Source organism: Scatophagus argus, chromosome 8 (genome assembly GCF_020382885.2).
Source record: "Scatophagus argus isolate fScaArg1 chromosome 8, fScaArg1.pri, whole genome shotgun sequence".
In the NCBI taxonomy this organism is placed as follows: Eukaryota; Metazoa; Chordata; class Actinopteri; family Scatophagidae; genus Scatophagus; species Scatophagus argus.
In genome coordinates this window covers 8,277,211-8,300,745 of record NC_058500.1, presented here as the reverse complement: position 1 = coordinate 8,300,745, position 23,535 = coordinate 8,277,211, and the positions used below count along the sequence as shown (strand labels likewise).

Sequence of the window (23,535 nt, the reverse complement as noted above, 5' to 3'; positions counted from 1 at the left end):
GTGGCATGGCTTGTGTTTGCATGTTGAAATTTATGCAGTGAATATTGCGTCTCCAGGTGACTAACAGTATTTGCGCAGCAGATCTTAATACTTGTAGCTGCCTTCACTTTCCTATATCTGTATTCAGTCTTCCAGATTTGGGCACTTTATCCAAAATAATATTATGTTTCCTGAATGATTCTATCACTGTGAGCCTAATGAGGGCCATTAAAATGAAATACGTTTAGTACTTTCAATTCCAAGTGGAGCAGAATCTGACGGAAAACTTAGAGGCTCAAGATTAGGACTGCGATTTGTGAGTCTGACAAGAAAACAACAAATATTATTTGTCAGGAGTCAGACATATTGACACATCTCATGGCCACAGGGTAGCCCCTGTTGTTCAGTGAATGTGTTTTCCCCAGTCAAAGACTGGAAAGGCGTTATGGAGCAGACATGAGAAAGGCTGCCTTTATACGCAGTGCCAACACAAACAATGGCCTGTGCCAGTGCAGACGGCCGAGCCGGGAGGCGCTCCTCGGGGCTCAATAGGCATAGTGTTCTGCCGTGGGCTTCAGATGCCACAGAGGCACAGTTGGCTTTGCCAGGGAAAGGCTGCAGAGCACAGCAGCAAGTAACAGGAGTCCTGGCTGTGGAGTCCAGAACTGAAGAAGAGCAAAGCGAGGCAAGCTCTGCTAAAGTGATTAGGCGGCTGAGTGTGGAGAGGTGAGTAGTGTTGGAATGTAAGCCATCACAGTCCAAATGTTGTGGGAATGTGGAGCATTTGATCTGTGTTTCCTTCCTTTATCTGTTCCTCTTCAACGTTAATCCCTCATCTGTGTCAGCTTATTATGTCGCGGGACGTGCTTCTATTGCATAGCCAAGTATACACCAGTTCCAAACCCTGAGTGCAATTAACACGACTGTTTGTCAACTAGAAACTTATTTATCCCACAATCAGCTCTCTAAACCATAACACTATTTCATGCTTGACTGCTGATGAAATCTTGTGAGTGATTTGAATGATTGAACAACACAACATGTTGAAGACCATCAGCTATTTATCTGATCACTGATGCAGTCGGCAATGAATGGAATCTGATTGGAACAGCAATTATTATTATTGTAAGCCTTCCAGTCAATTTACTCAGTTCAGTGATGTCATTTAGCTCACAGCTTCAAATTGATTGCATTAGCAGACAAACAAACACAGTAGCACACATGCAAATGCTATCACACACACACACACATACGCAAATAATTATATTAGGATCATGTCTGGTTTATATCAAAGGACAGATATGACTTTTTTAAAATTCTCCAGCGTTATGCTGGTGGATGGTTCCTGGAAATCAGTTCTGGAGTCAGGACCTGATTTTAAGAGTGTTTGGCTCATGTTATGCAAATCAGGAGTGTGTTCTATGATTCATTGGGCACGATGGTGCTCTTAGGCAGGGAGGCAGATGCTTTATGGGGGTTTGGGGGCTGTAAAATGATTTAAAATGGGTCAAGACATGTTTTGTAGCACTTTCGTATTCTAAAATATACGTATTTCCTTCATATGTTGAGTGACTGAAAGAATTAGTGAATTGCAAGACTACACACGTTAATTTGTTTGCTTACACTGTGCATTACATAGTCATTTGAATTCTTATAACATTATAAATATTTTTAGAAAGAGAAATACACAGTGTACACCAATCCAAAAAAAACTATTTTCTGTTATTTTTAGAGGTCATCTTTATGATAGGGTGTGAAGAGCACTGATGTAAGTCGTGCCACAGTTTCCCGATAAATAGTGCGTGTAAACCCCAGAATTTTATCTGTGTGACTTGAGACAGGTGCAAGTCTGCCATCGCCTCAAATAGATTATTGCACCATCACCACCATCTCCAGACCTCCTCCCACTTACATGGCCCCACCACCATCTCCCAACCAGAATAATCTGGTCTTTTTACTCCTGGTACCTTTAAATAATCCAGCCACTCTCCCAACTTGCAGCCATGACAAACACATCTGACCTTAGTCGACCTGAGTGACATCACTGCCACATGTCTTACCCAAGGCCCGGTGTTCGTTTTTAAGGGGGAGTGTAGTATCTTTTCTAACCATTGGGTGGCACTGCCTCTGAGAGCCCACTGTGGAATCTGTTTCATTGTGTAAGGGCTCTGTCAGACCTGTTTTGTCGGTCAGGCTGTGGTGCCATGCTCCTGTGTCCATCATGACCACCATGTGTATTTATACCCACTGTGGCCTTTGTCACATTCACAGTCATGGCTGCTCTGAGCACTAACCACTAGAGACACCAGCCTAAGCAGTGCACTGTTTTCCAGTTGACCTCGAAATTTCACAGTGTCATTGAAAAATGCTGCACATCGGTCTGCCACAATGGAACAGATAATGAGATGAAATCAGTGGGGCATTCAGTGGCAATTCTCTTGTGTTAATGTGAATTCTTTCTCTTGTTCTTCACAGCATTGTTCGTCTCCCTCGCAGAGTGTTTACCAGAGTGTGTCACCTCACATGGGTCTATTTTTAGCAGGGGAGAATTGTGCTGGGGTGGGGCGATGGTGAAAAGCTTCAGAGAAGTACGGTATCTGGTAATGGAGTGAACTCAAAGGAAAATATTGTAAATGGACAAACAGGACAGGCTTCTAATAATGGTTACAGTACACAATGCATGACCTCTAGCTGCCTTTTATAGAGTCAGAGAGAGCACATGCATGCAATCAGGAGGACTGCAGCTTTGGAGCTCCGTATTTGCAAATGAAATGTGTATTTTTCACAGAACTGCATACAGTCCATAAACATGCGGTTGAGTTGTGTTTGCTTTGTTTCCATTGTAAGGGTTTCGTTTTATTCACGCTTTTTCTCTGCCCACTCAGTCATTTTGAGGATGGCAGAGAAATACCCAGACAAGGTCACTAAATGCCCGCATTCATATTTTAAGGCAATTTGTAGTCTCCACCCCACCTGACTGGCATATGTCTTTGGAATGTGAGAGGAAACCAGAGAAAACCCACGCAAACACTGAGAGAACAAGGAAAAACTCCTCCCAGAAAAGACTGAGAAGCAAACCGGAGCAAACCTGGAGCCTTCTTGCAGCTGCAGGCAGAATGTGAAACTTTTGTGTCATTATGGATTCAAAAACAGTACATTTTAGGAATACATACATGTTTTTATCAACTTTTTTTTTCATTGAAGAAGCCAATCTTTCTGATTTTTTTTTTATCATTATCCACTTAAATTGCAATCTGAAACTGGCAAAGCTGTGATGTAATTCAGTAGATGTCTGATTAAAATTGCTCTCTTGAACCATCATGTCTGTCCGTTAAATCCGTTAAATGCGAAGCTGCAGTACAGAGCCGGTGTGATCCGGAGCTGGTGTAAAATCGGCTGGTTACATGCCTGACTGTTTTGGACAGTGACTTCTTGGCTAGCTGGCCAGCTTATATGCTAACCTGAACTGTCTCCTGGTTGTAGCCTTATTAGTATGGACGCGAGGGTTGTGTCAATCATTTCATCTAATTCTTGACAAGAAAGCAGTTAAGCGTGCTTCCCTAACTGTCAAACTATTCCTTTAGTCTAACCTCTAACCTTCAGTCCAGTCCAGGTGTTTAATACTTACTTTACTTTTGGTATTTAACAGTGTTTGAGCCCTGCAAACACTTTTCAGTCAGTATAAAAAAAAATTACTGAAGTTCAATACCCAGTCCTTGTACTGGGGAAAGGATCAATCTGGATAATCTCAGAAGTTATCTCCTGCAGTTCAGCCTCAAGTTTACAAGAGTCTCTGGATAAACAAATTTGTTCCTATCCAGACTGGAATAACAAAGTCGTGTATGAACAGGAGAAAAGAGAAAAGTCTCTCAGGCATCACTTGCCACTGATGATCTTTGATCATGCGCATAGCATCCCACAGGCAACACATCTGCTCCAGCTTTGCTGCCAGGATATGATGAACACAGGCAGCATATCCTTTAATTACTCTCATTTCAGCTCTATTTATACATCTGCTGCCAGATCCTTCTTATGCACAAAAATTCTTTGTTCCAGAGAATTTACAGGGAGAATGTGTTTCTTTTTTGTGTTTCTTTTCCCCCCCTTCCTATACAAAGTCCTCTGTGTTTCCACCACTATCCCAGGCCACTACAACTCATTTAGTATGCTGTTGTATCGAACTATGACATCACCCCATTATAATTGTTTCCAGACCAGCCAAGGCCTGAGTTTTCATTTTATTTTCCGTTTTCGTAGTGCAGGTCTCAGTCACTCAGCATCCAGCAAAAGCAGATAATGAGAAACGGTGCATGATGTCATGTAGACAGAGCATGCAGCGCCAAAATCTTGTGACCATGTTTCCAGGAAGTTGTCCTTTCCCGTGCTGTTTCCTCTGCTATCTTTTCCTCTGCTGTCTTTTTTTCATTCTCTTTGCAATTTTTTCCCCCAGTGCTGTGTCTGTGGGAATATACCTGATAAAGGCATTTGTTTGTAGCTGACCGGCGGATGCCTCTTTGGCCTTGTCTCGTGTAATGTATCTAACTTTCTTTACGCGAAGACAAGAAGGAAGAGGAAAAGAAGGGAAGCCAATGAAAGCGAAGGGGGGGTTGATAAAGCAGGAGCTGAAATACAGAGAGAACCATATGTATTCAGTTGGAGAAATGGCGTTTTATGAGCAGAAAGTGGGGCCTCTGCATGGAATTCTCAATGACATCATTCTGGAGCAGAGCGCCGTGCAGCCAGGAGATGGAGTGGGCCTTCGCTAGACGGGACGGCTAGACTGGATTGTATCACTGGAGGGGGAAGAGACAGACTCAGAGGCAGGCAGACAGAGAGAATTGCACAGGCTTACTAGAGTGCTGAAGTGCCTGCAAACTTTTACAGCTCAGCTTTACCTGGAATTTATCTAATTAGATCTCAGTTTCAACAGAACTCTCCTTGATGCTCGAACCGACGCGGCCCTTGAGCCTCATGCTGAAACAATCATGTCACGCTTGGGGCTATGTGGCGCATGCTTGCCTTCAAAATGAGACCATGATATTGCTTCATATCTCCTTCCAAAACAAATAAACTCCAGTTAGCCACTCCCTGTGGTCCACCATCAAAACCTGTAGTCGGGCTGATATCTAATATTATGCACACATTTCAAAATCTTAACGCCTGTCTGCACCTCTCAGATGATCATATGTAACATAATAAGAGAATAATGAGCATTCCGCCTTTATTAAAGGAATGACCTTAATGGGTTTTGTCCCCTTCTTGTTTGTTTTGTTTACTGGCGCTCAGGGATGAATTGATTACGGGAGGAGTTGGTGAGATTGCATGATAGGTGAGATCTGAAAGTTGAGTCAAGTCTTGGCTTCTCCACAACACATTAGCAGCTGTAGTCACCAGAGCGCAGGGCCAAGGTCTCAAACTGAAATAGATCAGTTGGCCGGCTAGTGTCTGTCTGTCTGCCTTTCTGCTCTTAATCATTCTGCCTGAGTCACACATTGCAAGTGAGCCTGTGCATATCCCCTGCTGTGATCCACAACACATGTTCAGATATGCATGCTTCTTCCTTTTAGCGTTTCTTTGTCTCTTGTTGTGCATCTTTCGTTTGAAGTCTCAGATAAAAACAGCTCAGTGAAGGTGATCATTTTAGGGGTTCAGGCCTGTAATTAGAGGACATCAACATCTCCCCACAGAGTGTGTGTCTAGATGATTGGTGTCCCTGTAAACTGGCTCCATGTGGGAGCCATTCTCCTCTGTTTCCTGTGCCTGTTGTCATTATATAGAAAATACCTTTGACTTGGGGGCAGTTTACCCTACCCCCCTTCCCTCAGAGGGGTGATTAGTCTTTAGTCTGTCTTAACAACATCGTGGAGCCCAGAGTGGAGACACCGTCATTTTGGGGTCTGCTGCGAGTATGAAGCCAGAGTGGAAGTCCTGGTGAGTTCAGCAGTTGTATGGGTGACATTTTATTGTGAAATTATCCATACAATGCAAATTTAAAGATAGTTGAAAATGCCTGGAGTTGGGTGTGATTTTCTGCAGCAGAAAGGCACAACATCCTCTCTGGTTGTTTTCTTGGTGTACATCTTAACAGTCACTTCTCAACCCTGAAATACAGTAGTAATAGAGGCACACTCTTGCATTTCCCATCTCTGCCCACTAAGTCTTTTTTCTTTTGTGCAAAAAAGGGCTGACATTCAAACGCTCCCAAACTCTGCTTCCTCCAACACTGTCTTCTCTTTTTATGCAATCATCTTCTCATTCATAGTCCTTTTACCTCTTTCTCCATTCAGTCTGCCCACTACTTATTTGCTTCACCTTTATGTGCCTAACTGGATCAAACTGTCACTCCCTCCCCCTCTTTTAACGCCTGGGTTTTATCTCTCACTGATAACATGGCTAAAAACATGTGATTCTCTTTTCCACTTCCTCTGCTCAAGTGTCATTTGTGTGTTCCTTCCTTCCACTTATAGTGTTGTGCAGGAGTTATTTCATCCCCTTCTCTCTCTTTCTACCCAGCTACAGAGCCACCACTCTCACACACCCCCTTCCTTGCACCCCGCCCCCTTCCATACTGTTCAGGGCCTGGCAAAAACCCACACTCCTCTGTCTCCCAGCCTCCGCCCCCCCCCTTTATACTCCTACCAGCCCGGCACACGGAGGAGAGAGAGGAAGAAAGAGAAAAAGAAAGAGCTCCATTTGTCTGTCAGAGATTACAGACTGCCACTTAGCTCTGACCATGTATGCCTGCTATACATAGGGAAGCACCCTTTGAAAAGGCAAAGAAATGGGACCTTCTGTAAGGAGCAGAGAGCCAAAAACTATGGAAGATGTCAGTTTTGAGATGTGTCTGTCTGTTAGAAGCACTAATGGGGAATGGTGAGGGAGACTGCTAATGTTTTGGAGTACCTCGTCTTGTGAGTGCCGGCCAACATGTGGTGTTTGCAGTGTAACTCGGAGAAGACCCAGTCGCTGCTGGAACTGGAGCTGAATGGCTGGTAAGAGTAATGGGAGAGCGTAAAATGTTTGGTTTAGTGTGTGTGTGTGTGGGGGGGGGCATGTGTGTACTCTGTCATTGGATGAGGTTACACCGGGCTGCTAAAGCTCGTGAGGCTTTGTTTAATAAACAGCAGAGATATTTGTTGTATGTATGCTTGCAAAAAGCTTGGATCACACACTGGATTTAACTGCTTCTTTTGTGCTTTCACATAACGCACACCAAAAGATGACAGGAGTAATTGGGAAGCTTCAAGCTCAAGTCATGAAGATCATGAATTTTAAAGCGGGGTATGTCATTTCAATTGTGATTCCCTCACAATGGAAAACTGATCATGTCACCTTCTGTGAGTCACTGTATGCGTGTGCTATCACCGTGTGTTTAGTCTCACCGTGCAGAATCCATCTGTGAGTTGGTTTGTACCGCCGCCCCGCCTCTGCTCTGCTGAAGGGCATTCCTGTGGTGAGTCGTGGCCCTCCCGCACACCGGCCATAGTTCTCATAGTTGGATCTTCAAGGGCAGGTGTTGAGTGTAGTGTGGAAGGGTTTAATTATTCATCACTAAAAGATAATGACGGTGGCTCTGTTGTTGTTGTTGTTGTTGTATGAGTCTTGACAGGAGGGAGGAGTAGTGATGCCTCGATTCAGACAGAATGAGGCCTGATAGTTAACGGGGGAATTGTATTGATTTCTGATTACTCATGATTAGTGTGGGGGTGACATTAAAGAAGCATCAAACCACTCGGTACACTTGCGGTGGAGTATGCTTTAATATGCTGCACCTGTGCTGTGCTGAGTAAACTTTTACTTCAAGTTATCTTGAAAAATCTGTGATTCTGAGGCGTAAAGTGACAAATGGTGTTAAAAATTGTGCCATTCGACAATCAGGAGGCTTTACCTTATACGAATCTGGTGTCTTTCATTTATTCATCAAATTGTTATGACCGCTAATTGTCCTAAATATGTTGGGATTGCACTTCTCAAAGCAAAACAACAGCTTAATACCACAGTGCTTGCACATTACTTGATTAAGTGTAATCTGAGCAAAAGTTTGGTGGAGAGAAGCCATTCAGAAAACAGTTGTACATCCGGATACGCTCGAGACTGTTGGTTTCTGATGGGGTTAGATAACAGATGACAGTTTCCGTAGAGACATCCAGGTCCTAGAGCTCTCAAGCTGAAGTATACAACTTAGAGCAGTTATCAACCTCATGAGGCTCCGCTGTCTGCTGCAAACTGCAAAGTGTGATACTGTAAGTCTACTGGCCAGTGCAACTCTTCAGTTTGCAGCTGTGTCATATTATAAATCCCCTGTCTGCTTTCTCATTGTCTTTTTATAGATCTTACAACATTGTCCATTGGTATGGTTGTTGGTGCTGAAGCGACTGATATGAGTCTTTACTGGCAGGTTTAGCTTTTAATGCTGGATTTCGTCAACATGTTACTGTGTGGTCTCCTAACCTCTCACCAGCTTACATCTGTATTTATGAGCTCTGTGAGTTACTACAAAGAGGAGAGAACATCTGCTTTTGTTGTGTCTGGAGCACAGGCGTATGTGGGGTGAGAAACGTTATACCAAAATGCTGTTTCATTTGATTGAAAGGGTCAGTTTATTGGCTATGTTTAAATGAACACATATAAACACGATTGTCACTTTGAGGCAGGAAATCTGATAATGCATTTATGCGTGTGTTGCATTAGTGTTATTGCACGTTTTATCCTAAACCTTTATGAAATTTGGGATCAGATTTTTATCGCCATCTTCCTTTTGCACACTACCATAAATAAAAATAAACCTCAGCAAACAGACTTCCTGGCTTCCTGGTTCATCCAACAACATTACTTTTTAACATACGTGAGGTTACTTAGCCTGTTTGGGATCTTTTTTTTCACATGCTCACACTTCAGGAAGCTTTGCTAATTGTATAAGCAAACAACAAAGTTTCAGGATTTTATGTTTACATCAGTGTTTCTGAAATGGGATTGTGTTTAATGGAAAAAGATGAAGAGTATGTAAGGAAGTTTATATAGTGCCTTCCAAGAGCAAAACCTCACAAGTATTTCACAATAAAAATTGGGCCAACAGGCATAAAATAGACTTAAGGGTAAATAGAAATCAATAAGAAAATGAGACAAGGACAAGTCTAAACAGGTGGGTGAGGAATAATCACGTTGCCTTTTGTGAAAACAATACATGTGGAAAGATTTTTTTATATAAATATTTACAGGTCATTTCACTGGCTTTAACATTCACAATTGAATTAAGTTATACTTCCTATGCTTTTTGAAAAGAGCAAAAAAGGCATCTTAAAACATGAATTAGATGTTGATTGGAAAAAGATGCCTCACATAGCAGTTTGTAGGCTTCTCTGTCTTCTCTGTGACTTCATTTGGCAGTCATGTTAGTTCCACACTGTGGCTCTCTCTTCCTCCATAGCGTCAGCCTGCACTTCATTAGCCTTCTTCTATTCCCAGAACTCCTGTAGATGTGACTCCTCTTTTCCGGGATGGAGGAATGTTTCTCCCTCAGGTCCGACTGATGGAATGGGTTGAGGCCTGGGTAGGGGTCTGGGCCTGTTTGCTCAGGATGTGTTGAGAGGGAAGGAGGGGAGAGAGAGAGAGATGGTCGAGCCCTCCACCACCACCGCCACCACCACCCCACCCCCCAAATCCCTGAATCCCATGGCTGAAAATCACTGCCAGCTGAGCTGACACGCTTATCCATGTCTACATCAGAGCTAACGGAGGCTCCTGGTGGATAAAGAGCCAGACCGAGCGACAGACACCATTGAGCAGTTGTTGCTAATGTAGTGAGATCACATTTCAAGGAGTGTACAAGTGACTATCAGGAAGTTTTCCTGGGACAGTCATCATGAAGTGAAGCATGATGTACAGTCATCATACATTACGGATGCGACACACCGACCTGGCTTTCAGAGTGCTCTAAACCATGTGGAGTCACTTCTGCCTCTTCTCTTGAATAATGTCATACAACTTCCCGCTATGCTGTATTTTTCTTTCAATATCCATTCCAGCTTAAAACATCAGCTCTTAAAATGCTGCTGTCTCCTCCCTTTCCCCCCTTTTTCCCGCCATCATGAGCAAATGACCTCAGAGCAAAAAGCACCGCAGCACTTATTCCCGCTCTCTGTCGTCCTACAATCACGCACAGTCTGGATGCTTGGTTGGTAGAAAGTGAAATAGAAAGAACAAAATGGAAGGAGAGATGGTGGCTACAGGTTCCACAGGGGGGAAGGCAAAGCCAGTACTGTAGTTATGACTTTGTGCTGTTGTCAGAGGTGGTGGGGGGGGGGGTGAGGGACAAACCCCCACAGGAGTACTGTAGCAGCTATTAAAAGCAGTTTCTAGGTTATTGTTTTATTTAATCTAGACCTAACTCTCATTCCCACAGTTCAGATTACATAGATTGAAAGTGAAAATTATTTTCGCTTGTAAAACAGGACGGGCAATTACTTCCAACAGCATGGTACAGTCCAAAACAGTACAATAAAACAGCTCCTACAGCTCCTTAAGGCTGTACTGAGACACAACATTGCACTGAGCTAAGTGCTTGTATTTGCATGCTAACATGTCCACAATGACAATGCTATGTTAAATAGGCATAATGTTTAGCATGTCATCTTAGTTTTGCATCTAAGCACTTGCTAATTATCCCCAAGTGCAAAGTGCAGCTGAAGCCGATGGGGACATCTTGAGTTTTGCAGGACTAAAGTATTGGACAAACTGACCTGATGATGGCGCTAGATGAAAGGTTATTACTGTGTCTACCAAAGTATTTCAAAGGCGATCCATCCAATAGTTGTTGAGACATTTGCCACAAATGTCAATCACTTGGTGATGCTGGACAAAAAGTTAGTGGACACTAAAGTCATTAGGCTTCGTCCTCTACAGGAACCTTACATGTCTGTACAGAATATCATCATAATCCATCCAATAGCTGCTAAAGCTGTTTCTACAAACTGAGCATACACTACCTATTTGACAGCAAAGCAAACTAAAAATTGCAGTATCTGTTTTTTTACAGTGCAAATGACAAAATATCATTTTGAGCATGTATTTTCAGATTTGCACCTTGAAGTCGGTAATCAAACTTCTAATGCAAAAATCGTGAAACCAAAAATTAGCACCTGCTGTATTCTGGTGCTATGACAGCACACAAGGTGTGACTTTTAACCCCAGGGATGACAGCGCCACAATTGGCTCCGACAGATGGTTGGGGTTATTTGTCACAGTTGCGTTTATGCAGTGAAGTCAGATTTTCACTCTGTTGTGGAAGGCTTTTTGCTGGTCCAGTACTGTAAAGGCCTCCTCTGTTGCAGTGTGCTGGTCCACACTTTGTGAGTACCTGTTGCCTCAAGGGAGTCAGTTAGCATTTACTTACCATGAAGTGCTCCTCTGTCGCAATGGCCTTGGCTGACCCTGAGTGGGTGATCTCCACTCTGACAGAAGGGATGGAGGCCACTTATTTGGTGCACAAGAACACCTGTGATACTTCAGGGCATAATAATATTTCCATTTGCATCCAGACACCATCTTAGCTGTCTGGAATCAAAGTAATTGAATTTTGGATGCTGCTTAACAATAATTGATGATAGTCAGGCAGCCACAGCAGGTCAAAATGTTTTAGTATCTTACATTCAAATGTTTGGTTGAAAAGCAGAGGTGCCTTTTAGCGAAAAGAGGTCAGTCTCGAAAGCATTGTTTTGAATTCTCCGGAAAACTACAGTGATGCTCTTGCAGGCATGCAAAGTGACTCAGATGTATGAGGTGTAAACACTTCCAGTAAGCTTGGGAATTATATTTGCTTTGTATTAGATTGAACTATATGCAATGCAGCAGACTGAGGTAGGCAGTATGCCTGAGCTTGAAATTCACTAGGCTTTACGTAATTAGAGGCTATAGTGACCCATGAATAACCATCCTTTGTAAGCATTTTGTTAAGTGCAAATAAGTAAATCTGTATTCAGTTTCACAGAAAAACGTTACTAATGTCACAAATAGGATAAACAAATACATCTGCTGTTTAAACTTTTGACCATTTTCAGTTCCTCTTTTTCTCTCGGTACAGACTGCCGCTTTGCTGTCTAATGAAGGAACTGGATTGTGTACAGTGTATGGGTGTGTCGAGTCACAGTTCAAACACATTAGGCTGACGGTGAACTCACTCACTGTACTGTGCGAGAGAAATGTCAGTTAGTGTAATGTTAGTTATTGAGCAGGTGGGCGCCACATGCACCCACATCTCAGCTATTTCTACGAGGCAACTGAAGTTTTATTTGCTCTGTCGTTCACCTCTAAAATGGACTTTGTAACGTGTATTGGAACAGCGTGTCGTCGTTCCTGCAAACATGATGTAACTCCCGTTGGTCACTGATTGGCCCTCAAGGTGGCATAAACTTTAGTTTCCTGGAGGAGCTTGTGTACTCTGGACTTGACTGAAAGAATGGTGGACAAAATCTGGAGGAAGAGTTGGCAATTTATAGAAAATAGACGGTCTTTTCGCAACAAGCAGTCGCCTCGCAGTACGACAGAATGTAAGAGTGAGTGAGTAACCTCTTGTCTTTTTTTTTCACCTTATTTGTTTAAGAAACAATCCCTAAAGGACAACAGATGACTGGTTGTGTTTAATATTTGGAGAGTGTTGATGTGGCATTTGTATCCATTTAAAGTAGCACTGCAAAATCTATGGCATGGTGTGGGTTACAGTGTATATCATAACGCTGCAGAATCAGCTCATTCCAGAAATGGCTGCACTTGTTTACACACAGTCTGCTGCTCACTTCTATAATGCAATAGTTTGTTTGTATAGTCAATAAGAGAGACTAGACTACTGATTAAGACTTTGTTTTAATCAGTAGTTTGCTTAGGGCTGTAAGTCTCTGAAGTTAAGCTGCTTTTACTTTTACTTTTTTGTCTGACCTTTTCATAAGATGGATCGGAAAGACGGCTGCGGTTAATCTGATAACATTTAAATCACATTATGACTCAGAAATTGAATTCATATTCTGTAATCTTTGTTGCAAGAAAATGAAATTTCTAACCATTCCTTGGCTTTCTTATTGCAGTGTGGAAGGGGATGGACGGCCCAGTGAGAGTGGCCCTTCCCTGGATGGTGGGGCCAGCTATGGCCAGGGCCCGGTGACTCACGGCTCCGCCATCAGCCCTGACCGATTTGACAGCCCACTTTACAGCCACGGGGTTCAGCCTGGACCTCAGAGATCTCGTCGGCCCAAGCTCCAGCACTCGCAGTCCATCCTCCGTAAGCAGGCTGAGGAGGAGGCCATCAAGCGGTCCCGCTCGCTTTCTGAGAGCTATGAGCTCTCTGCTGACCTCCAGGACAAACAGGTACTGCAAAGTAGTTTGCTGTTGGAGTTGGTCAAAACATCTTACATTCTCATATTGCAAGTGACAGGCAATTTTTCTTTAAAGATTGTGAATTGTTTGTGGGTTACTTATCAGAAACCCAGCTGTGTGAGATTATTCCTGATACAAATAAAGCAAGAAAAGCTTTTATTATGTTGTCACAGAGGCAGTGACAACTGGGAGAGACAAATTATCAGTAACATCCAGGGAGATGAATTTATAAACCATCTGTAATTAAGCAAACAAATTAAATATTTCATGGGTAGCACAGTTTGACAGTTAATTTATTCTGTCTTCTGTCTAGGTGGAGATGCTGGAGCGTAAATATGGTGGACGATTCATAACTCGGCATGCAGCCCGCACTATCCAGACAGCCTTTCGCCAGTATCAGATGAACAAGAACTTTGAACGTCTTAGGAGCTCTATGTCTGAGAACCGTATGTCCAGACGTATTGTTCTCTCCAACATGAGGATGCAGCTCTCATTCGAGGGCCCTGAGAAAGTGCACAGCTCCTACTTTGAAGGGAGACAGGTGTCCATGACAGAAGATGGCACCCCGCTGTCCATGGTGCAGTCTGAATGTGGAGATATAGAAGTCCACCAACAAGCCAACATGGCATCTCACCCAGCACCACAGGGTGACCTTTCAGATGCCATCACGGAGCTGGAAGATGCCTTTTCCAGGCAGGTTAAATCTCTTGCTGAGTCGATAGATGATGCACTGAACTGTCGCAGCCTTCAGGGGGATGAGGGTCCCGACCCAGAGGCCATGGGCTGCTCGAAGGTGGAGAGAGAAGTGCCCTATCAGGTTAAGTCCCACCGCAGGGTAGGTGGACACTTGCACGATGAAACGATGGCATCCTATAGTGATGTTACTCTGTTCATCGATGAGGAGGACATGTCCCCCTCTGTTGCTCTGACGAGGTCAGGGGACCAGCCCTCCAGCACAGAATCGGACTTGCGGTTGCGTTCAGTCAACTCCTCTCAGGAGTACTGGCCTATTGACCCCAAAGATGAGGGTCGTGACACAGACACAAGCTGCCGCAGCACTCCTTCTCTTGAGTGCCAAGAGCAGCGTCTTAGAATGGACCATCTTCCTTTGTTGACCATAGAACCTCCGAGCGACAGCTCCGCAGAGCTCAGTGACCGGTCTGAACGTGGCTCTGTCAAACGCCCACCTGTGTATGAACCACATGGCCACATTGTAACATCTTCCCAGGCGAGCCCTAAACACATTATCCATGGACCCCCACCCCGAGCTTCCTCCCGGGATGATGACGCACCTCTGCGCCATCGCCATCGCCAGCTGGAAAGCCACTTAGCCATCAACGGATCAGCCAACAGACAGAGTAAGTCAGAATCTGACTTCTCTGATGGGGACAATGACAGCATCAATAGCACATCCAACTCCAACGACACCATCAACTGCAGCTCTGAGTCCTCCTCCAGAGACAGCCTTCGAGAGCAGACACTGAGCAAGCAGACTTACCACAAAGAGACCCGCAACAGCTGGGATTCGCCCATCTTCAGTAATGATGTTATACGCAAGAGACACTACCGCATCGGCCTGAATCTCTTCAACAAGTAGGTACTCTGCTACGGTGGAGCAGGCGCTTGACCAGTGTTGGCAGTGGTCAAGAGCCTAGCAAGTAAACACATATACACACAAATCATTCACTCACTGTGTTGCCCTGAATGAACTGTAATCAGCTGCATTAATGTCAAATGCAAAAGTATTGTGAGTGTAACAAGATTTCTTTCTGATTCTTTGTGATATAGAGCCTTATATGGCTGAAACTCTGCCTCAATTGTCAAATAATCACTAACTAGAGAAAGAATACAAGACACTAGTACATAAACCTGTCCTGTCATTTAAGGAAGATGTTGCATTTGTGCCTGTGTTAGGGCTGTAGTAACATTTAACCAACTTTTACGCAATTTAGTTCAACTTTCACCAGAAATGGTGAAAAAAAAACAAAACAGATAATGGATCTTTTTTTCTTTAAGAATCTGTACTCTTACTTTCCTCAAGAAGTTACCATTGTATATTTTCTCAGAATTCAAGCTTTAACAGTAGCATTTCTTTCTCCCCTATATTTAAATCTACCTACATCTCCATGCGGGATTTATCAGGAAGCCAGAAAAGGGCATCCAGTACCTGACTGAGAGGGGATTCATCCCTGACACACCGGTTGGTGTGGCTCACTTCCTGCTGCAGAGGAAGGGGCTGAGCAGGCAGATGATTGGAGAATTTCTTGGCAATCGACAGAAACAGTTCAACAGAGATGTGTTGGAGTAAGTATCTTTTTTTCCACTTTCTCTAAACTGAATTACATTTGATTTACATTTGATACAGAAAAGGGAAGGAAAGATGAAAATGTGTGAAATTAAAATTTGTGTATAGTGCATGACACTTGTCCAGGTGCACAGTGATATAAAAAGGCAGCAAGTACCAAAACTCTGGGGCCTTTTTGTAGATAATTTAATACAAAAAAGAATACCACAAACCCCATGATACAAATGTGAACAGAAATCTCCCAAAACTCCCTCTTAAAAATAAATAAAAATAGATAAAAATGAATTGGTGATGTTTGTGCCTTGTTTTTCTTTCATTCATTGTGCCTCTGTCCCCATCATGTACCAGCTGTGTGGTAGATGAAATGGACTTCCAGGGCATGGAGCTGGATGAGGCTCTCAGGAAGTTTCAGAACCACATCCGTGTTCAGGGTGAGGCCCAGAAAGTGGAGCGGCTCATTGAAGCCTTCAGGTGAGATCACATGCTTTCCGCACAGCTGTGTTACCAAGATAATTATTGGTACATAAGGAGAACCAGTTCAAGCATCACTTCTGTTTTCGGCTGGAGGTGTTGAAAACATTTCCTCACTGTGAGCATGATTCATGGGTGTGTGTCTCTGTGTGTGTGTGTATTTTGTAATCAGAGGCTTGTTGCAAGCCGTGGTGTGTCATATTGTTCTCCTGTCTCACGTTTCTAGCCAGCGCTACTGCATCTGCAACCCCACGGTAGTGCGACAGTTCAGGAACCCTGACACCATCTTCATCCTGGCATTTGCCATCATCCTCCTCAACACTGACATGTACAGCCCCAACGTCAAGCCTGAGAGGAAGATGAAGCTGGAGGACTTTATCAAGAACTTGAGAGGTAGCAAATTCTGGAACTGATATTGTTAGTATATTTGTGAAGAAAATATATTTACTGATATTTTAAAGTACATACATAATACTGTTATGTACTTGTAATATTTCCCTTGCAAATGTATATAGCTTTATTAATTTCTTTTGTTAGCTTTAGCTTCCCCATTGTAATAATTCAGATGCTGTGACACAGTACAGTTTAATTATTGACTGTTACTGTATGTTGGAAAGTAATTCAGCTCTCCCCTCTGTGTGTCAGGTGTGGATGATGGGGAGGACATCCCTAGAGAGACCCTGGTCGGCATCTATGAGAGGATCCGTAAGCGAGAGCTCAAGACCAATGAAGACCACGTCTCACAGGTGCAAAAGGTTGAGAAGCTCATTGTGGGAAAGAAACCAGTGAGTACCTTTTAACATCTGCTCTGACTTCATTAAAAGATGTGATTTTCAAGTTGTAACATTAACCTCTGAGGATAATTTGAGATAGACAAGATAAGATATAAACATTGTAGATTATTCTTTAATCAGTACACACAGAGCTACATTATATAGACAAAAGTATTAGGACACTTGACCATTGCAATGACAAGGACTTTAATGACATCGCATTCTGAATACATAGACAGCTTTGCAGCTATAACAGCTTCCACTCTTCTGGGAAGGCTTTCTGCAAGAGTGTTTCTGTGGGATTTTTTCCCATTCATACAGTAGAGCATTTGTGAAGTCAGGCCCTGATGTTGGACAAAAAGGTCTGGCTCTCAATCTCCATTCTAGTTGATCCCAAAGGTGTTGGATAGGGTTGAGGTCAGGGATCTGTGTGGGCCAGTCAAGTTCTTTCACACCTAACTCATCCAACCATGTCTTTATGGACTTTGCTTTGTGCACTGGGGCACAGTCATGCTGGAATAGAAAAGGACCGTCCCCAAACTGTTGCCACAAAGTTGGAAGCACAGCATTGTCCAAAATGTCTTGGTATGCTGAAGCATTAAGATTTCCCTTCACTGGAAGTAAGGGGCCGAGCCCAAACCCTGAAGCAGCCCTGTCCCAATACTTTAGTCTATATAGTGTTTATCTGTCTAGAATCACTTTCTATGAATAGCACTGCTACTTTTCTCCTATTTTACTGACCTCAGAACTTATAGATTTTAAACAATGAAGGGAAAAGGGAGATTTAGAAAATGTAAATCCTTTGTACCATTGGATATTGTAGTGTGAAACGCTTATGCCTGGACTTAGACCTTCACGCTTGTGATTTTAACACAGCCAGAGCCCTTGAGAGATGCCACCCAGTGCTGCAGTATGATGAAAAATGGACACTTTCTGCCACCTTAGCACATTATAGTTCTTACTTGGAGGGAGAAGTGGTTGAAACCAGTGTTTAACTAACTGGGATAAGTTACATTGCAATAATCCATTGATTCCCCGATCATTAGTCTCTTTAATTCTGTGTATGAATACTGAGCAAGAGCTATTATCTCATTTAGTTCTGGTTGCTCCAGCCCCTCAGGAGCAGAGGGAGGCACTTGTCTGCATTATTCTGCAGACAATGGTGTCTCTTTCATGTGTGAAGGTTAAGAGTGTGATTAGCCTGTACAGCCTCGAGCTGAGGCACGTCTTGCACAGAGGACTTGCTTTCAGTTGTTTTCCGTTGTGATGGACGGCTCTGCCAGTAATAATTTCATGTACTGAAAAATGACCCCTTGTCACCATTTAGCTGCAGAATTAAAAGTCCAGGAAGACTCTGGGTAAAACACTTTAGTATAAAAACCACACTGGAATTCCTCTCCATAATAATAAGGTCCACTAGTGCTGCTCAGAGTGGGCTTCACGGGGAGGATCTGTTTTCATTCCAACATCATTACAGACTCCCTCAAGTCTGGCAGCAGAGAAAGACCTCCACCCTGTACAGAGCCTGCATCTGCATCTTCATGGCCACGTTAATAGGCTATAGGTGCACAGGCTGCAAGGACAATACCTTATATGTGGTCTTTAATAAGAAGGAGAGATTAAATTTTTGGGTTATCAAGGGCCATAGTAACATAACAGCTGCATATAATATCTTCCTCTCTGTCCTTCTATTTTAGATTGGATCACTCCACCATGGCCTGGGATGTGTAAGTAGACTAAATATCCATAAATCATGTTATATTTGATCATTATTCATTCATCATTTCACTGTAAGTGCACAGCTCCACCTCTACCTGTTAATGCACATTATACAGGTAGTTTTACAGTCAGATTACCTAAACATTTGCCTCCTGAAGAATCACATCTGATACTGAGACATAAGAGATTGCTGTAACCTGGAGGCAGATTTGACAGGACATAAATTTCTTGGTTGGCACTTAGCTGCAGTGTTTACAGATTCTGTGCTCAGCAGAGGTGTACATCACTATGGAGTGCATGCAGATACCTCACAGTTGCGCAATATACTGTAGATCCCCCATCCCCCATCCCTCTTCTTTATGGATTATTATTATTATTGGTTATCATAACTTTTATACTAGTGCTCACTTGGCACTAGTTGATTTTTCTGTAATAAATTAATACTGATTTTAAAGTTCCATTGCCAGGTTAAATATTTGTTGTGTGCTTTTTTGCATTTAAGGACTCTCCTGTTTCAGGATATTATGGGATGTATAAAGATGTAGATAGCTTAGTAATTTTAACAGGGTTTTCATCAAGAATGCAAAAGATGTAGGAGGAGTATATCAATCATCCGTTGGCTCCTTTAAATTCTGCTCAGAGGAAGACGTGACTTCTGTTCCTTATTACCTTTTGCACCGAGGCCATAACGACCTCTGAAGTGTTGGTATCTGTGCTCTTTTTTTTCCTTCCTTGTAGGTGCTGTCGCTGCCCCATCGCCGGCTGGTATGTTACTGCCGCCTGTTTGAAGTGCCAGATCCCAACAAGCTCCAGAAGCTGGGCCTGCATCAGCGGGAGATCTTCCTGTTCAATGACCTCCTAGTGGTAAAAGCCCTCTCCTCTCCTCTCATCTCCTCTCCCTTCCTCTCCTCTTCTCTCTCTTTAGACCAACCCTTAAAATGTCCTCTTTGCATGATTTCAGGTAACCAAGATTTTTCAGAAAAAGAAGAACTCCGTGACGTACAGCTTCAGACAGTCCTTCTCTTTGTATGGGATGCAAGTCATGCTGTTTGAAAGTCAGTGTAAGTAGTGTTTCCTATTATTCTGTCTTAATCCCTGTGGCGTGTTAGCTGACAAGTGTTTACATCACAGGGTTTGATTTAGCACAGCAACACATCCAACAGGAATGGGAAGTCAAACCAATGGGCTGTGACACTGTTTATACTCCGAACTTCAGACAGATTCGCCAAATGTGTTTTAACTTTGGTTTTGATCAATGGCCCTTGTGTAAATGTCTCTCCCTCTCTGCTTGCCTTTGCTCCAGATTACCCAAATGGAATCAGACTTACATCAGCGATACCAGGTGCAGACATCAAAGTCCTCATCAACTTTAACGCGCCCAACCCCCAGGACCGCAAAAAGTTCACAGATGACCTACGAGAGTCCATTGCCGAGGTCCAGGAAATGGAGAAATACAGAATAGAGTGTGAGCTCCCTTTTTTACCCCTTCCCTCCCCCTCTTCTTACTCTGTTTACCTCAGGCTGTGTAAAGTAGAAACAGGGCATGGTCCTCATTACTCAGCTGTGACACATTACGAGGGAGAATTTTTACAGAGTTCACAGGATGGCAAACAGAAGGAAAGTAGTTTTTTTTTTCTGGACACTCAAAACCTGATTCTGGTAGGACATACAAGAACAGGATGAGAGAAATTATGTAGAGCAATAGTGGACATTCATGAATTTCCTACAACGAAAGGTGGCTGAATACATCAAAGACAAGTTATAAAGTCATTCCCTGGCCAGAGTGAGATGTAAAACCGCTGCCACTTACCTCAGTCTTTCCTTGGCTCTTTTCCACAGCTGAGCTGGAGAAGCAGAAGGGGGTGGTCAGGCCCAGCATGTCGCAGAGCTCCGGTCTGAAGAAGGAAGCTGGCAACGGCAGCATGAACCGCGCCAGTCTGGACGACACTTACGCCATGGGAGAGGGCCTGAAGAGGAGCGCCCTCAGCAGCTCCCTGCGAGACCTCTCTGAAGCAGGTACGGCCAAAACCTCTTTTTTCCAGCCAGTTCTTTGAAGGAAAAGTGCTCCTTCTGTCATCCACCTTTCTGTAATGATATGAAGAGGATAAAAATAGCAAAATGTTGTTCCATGGCACCATACATTGATTTTAGAGTTCTCTCCTTTAAACCCACTATCTAACTCAGTCATGATTGGATAGTTTGGTCTGGACGGTGTGTCCCTCAATGTTTAACTTATTTTGTACTCAGCATACTTTGTTCTAGGGAGACTTAAGATGTGTTCCACCTTTTTCCAATTAAAAGTGTGAGTACAGACATGTTTGAGAAGAAGGTTAATTGTTCAGAAATGCTGTTTTTCTAGTCTTCTCGGCGATGAATGAAATTGACGGGCAGTTCTCACCCCTGATCATTTGGATGAGTTAATTTCTGAACTTTTCCATTCATGTTTTTATTGTCACTTTTTTTTTTAAAACTTAGCACTTTTGCACACCTAAGTTTGTTCAATCCAAAGACATTTCATGATAAACTTGTGTTTTATTCAATCATCATGTTGCCATTTCCTCTCACGTATTTTTGTGAACCGAACAAATCGGTGCTGATGTGTACTGTTCTTAAGCAGCAACGAGATCAAGGTTTAGTCTCAGTCTTGGTGTTAAGTCATTTCGCATCCATGAATATCGGTGTTTAACACAGCCACTCTTGTCTCTGAAGCAAGAATACATTTCATTCATTACAGATAACAGCTATGGGAAGTTATCGGGTGATTAACTTGATAACAAAATGAAATCCAGTCAGTGGTCGGCCTCACTGTTGGTAAAATGATATGCTTTGTTCTTATGATCACGACCTCAATGGGAAATGATAGGTCAGCCAGTGAAGAAGTCTGTAGAAGTCCCTCCACCCCTCCTGTCTCCTGTGTTTTTCAATGCAGGACGTGGCATGTTAGTGGGGTCATTTATGTTAAGTGTTTTCTTTTTTTTACTTTCCTGCCATACTCCATTTCATGTGTATTTACTGTGTTATTTCCATACACATCAGGTATATTCCTGTATATGTGTGATTATTGGTCATGTATCATTGGCTGAGTGTGCCTAACAATGGCAAGAGTGCTCTGTTCGCCCTCAGACCTGTATATGCCTGTACATCCCATGTGCAACAACCACTGTATTGCTTTTGATGTGTCTCCTCCTTTGTGACTGTCACTGAGACTGGCTTTTCGCCAACCTTGACCCTTTTGCAAATCTACATCTTGTGACAACATGAAGGAACGAGTTGTCACACTTTATCAAGTCAAAAATCTGGGAAAACAAATTTGTTACGGCATCAACACTGTTCAAAGTTTTTAGAAATAGCCCGCAATCTTTGGGTAAACCTTCCCCGTGGACACTTCCTTGGTCTATCAGACTTGATGTTCATGGAGTTGTTGAGATTTATGGGAATGCATTCAAATTTTTTAAGCATTACTTGATCGAGCCTCCAATTCTGAATGCGTTTTCAAACTTAAATCACTGAAATTTCAAAGCAGCTTTACTTTTCAATCTGAGTGAAGGTGTGACTTCACTATACAGTTAGCCACAGTACCACCTGTCACTCACCACCCTCCCCGACCTGAACGCGCTTTCCCCTCCTCCCTCATATTTGGACCTTACTCACAGTCACAATCCACTGCACTGCCCCCTACGGGACTGGCGGGCGGCCTAAACGTCTGTAGTCGATCCAGGAGTGCTGTCGATCTCTAATCTGTGGTATTGCATGTCTCGGGCAGGCAAGCGGGGGCGTCGCAGCAGTGCAGGATCACTAGACAGCAATATGGAAGTAAGTTGGAAGCAGCTGGTATCCAAGCTACTCTCTATGTGATGATGTGCACTGTGAAAACACACCATTTATTTTTGGTCTTACACCTCCTTTGCTTCATAGACTCCAGTCCATTTGTTTGGATCATTTATTTTTCTTCCTGGGATGCCTTATAACCTGCTTGCCTCAGTTAGTGTGCATGCATGGGTTGCCTGCCTCTGATCCTGCCCCTTTGTGGAAGCCAGAGATCTCCTGTTTTGGTCATGTTATATGACCAATATACACTTTATCTTCAAACAAGCATGACTCTACTAATCCCTCCTCTGAACCCTCCCTTTGTCGCCTGTCTCTGTCTTTCATTCAATCACATCCAAGCGGTTTTCATTTGGTTCCTCTTCTCTGTGGCAGGGTGGTAGCTCTGTGAGACATGAGGAAACTGTTACAGCCCTTCTCCCTGTCCGGGTCTTTCTTATTTCCCTTATCCACAACTTCTCTTAACTGCTGTAAGGTTTAGGGAGGAACGTAGCCTTCATAGACAGATGTTCTGCTGATTATCTTCACACGGACTTATAAAGATGTGGATTTCATTTATTCATCTTTCCCTCATTTCATGTGTCCATGAGTTCATGTGTTGGATTGAGGTCTGGGACCCTGAAAATTTCATTCTGCTTTCAAAGATATCATGTGGTCTTTTTTCCAGTGGTAGATGAAGCATGTGTGAAAGGAAACACTTTGTTAGGAACATTCATACCTGGATAGCGAACAGTGTGGGACCCAGAAAAGGGAGAGGAGTGTCCAAGCCTATTGTGTAGTCTGCACACAAGAGCTTAGTTCCTCCTGCCTTCTGACTTCTAGTTGAATGCTAATGTGTGGATGATGAGTTTGCCTGTCACATCCTCTGCATGTGGAAACTATGCCGCCATTGATTATAACAAGTTGCATGTGTGACTCTTATGAGGGTTTGGCACACTGACTGCAATGAAGATGAAATGTTGTCTTTTCTGCCCCTGTTGATGCCATTATTTATGCTCCTGATGATGTTTATGTAATTAATCTTGTTACAGATTTAATGTTTCAGGCCAGTTAGCGCCTTAGCAGCAGAGCTCCTTTGAATATAGGCTCTCTTCATCT

The 23,535-nt window shown here is 43.2% G+C and overlaps 1 protein-coding gene across 8 annotated transcripts in view; it reads left to right on the top strand.

Moving 5' to 3' along the window:
• The window catches only part of LOC124062733 (IQ motif and SEC7 domain-containing protein 1-like), an 87,089-nt gene that overhangs the window by 59,698 nt on the left and 3,856 nt on the right, over positions 1-23,535 (top strand). For 5 of the 8 annotated variants that reach the window (XM_046395630.1, XM_046395629.1, XM_046395632.1 and 2 more), the window contains 12 exons: positions 13,056-13,335; positions 13,658-14,937; positions 15,487-15,648; positions 15,998-16,120; positions 16,347-16,513; positions 16,766-16,905; positions 18,591-18,620; positions 19,351-19,476; positions 19,574-19,673; positions 19,916-20,077; positions 20,452-20,628; positions 22,376-22,425. In XM_046395630.1, coding sequence (XP_046251586.1) covers positions 13,056-13,335; positions 13,658-14,937; positions 15,487-15,648; positions 15,998-16,120; positions 16,347-16,513; positions 16,766-16,905; positions 18,591-18,620; positions 19,351-19,476; positions 19,574-19,673; positions 19,916-20,077; positions 20,452-20,628; positions 22,376-22,425 — 2,797 coding nt within the window. Of the gene's footprint in view, positions 1-6,651; positions 6,972-12,102; positions 12,535-13,055; positions 13,336-13,657; positions 14,938-15,486; positions 15,649-15,997; positions 16,121-16,346; positions 16,514-16,765; positions 16,906-18,590; positions 18,621-19,350; positions 19,477-19,573; positions 19,674-19,915; positions 20,078-20,451; positions 20,629-22,375; positions 22,426-23,535 lie in introns of those variants that run through there. The other 3 variants (XM_046395634.1, XM_046395631.1, XM_046395635.1) reach the window with 3 other exon arrangements.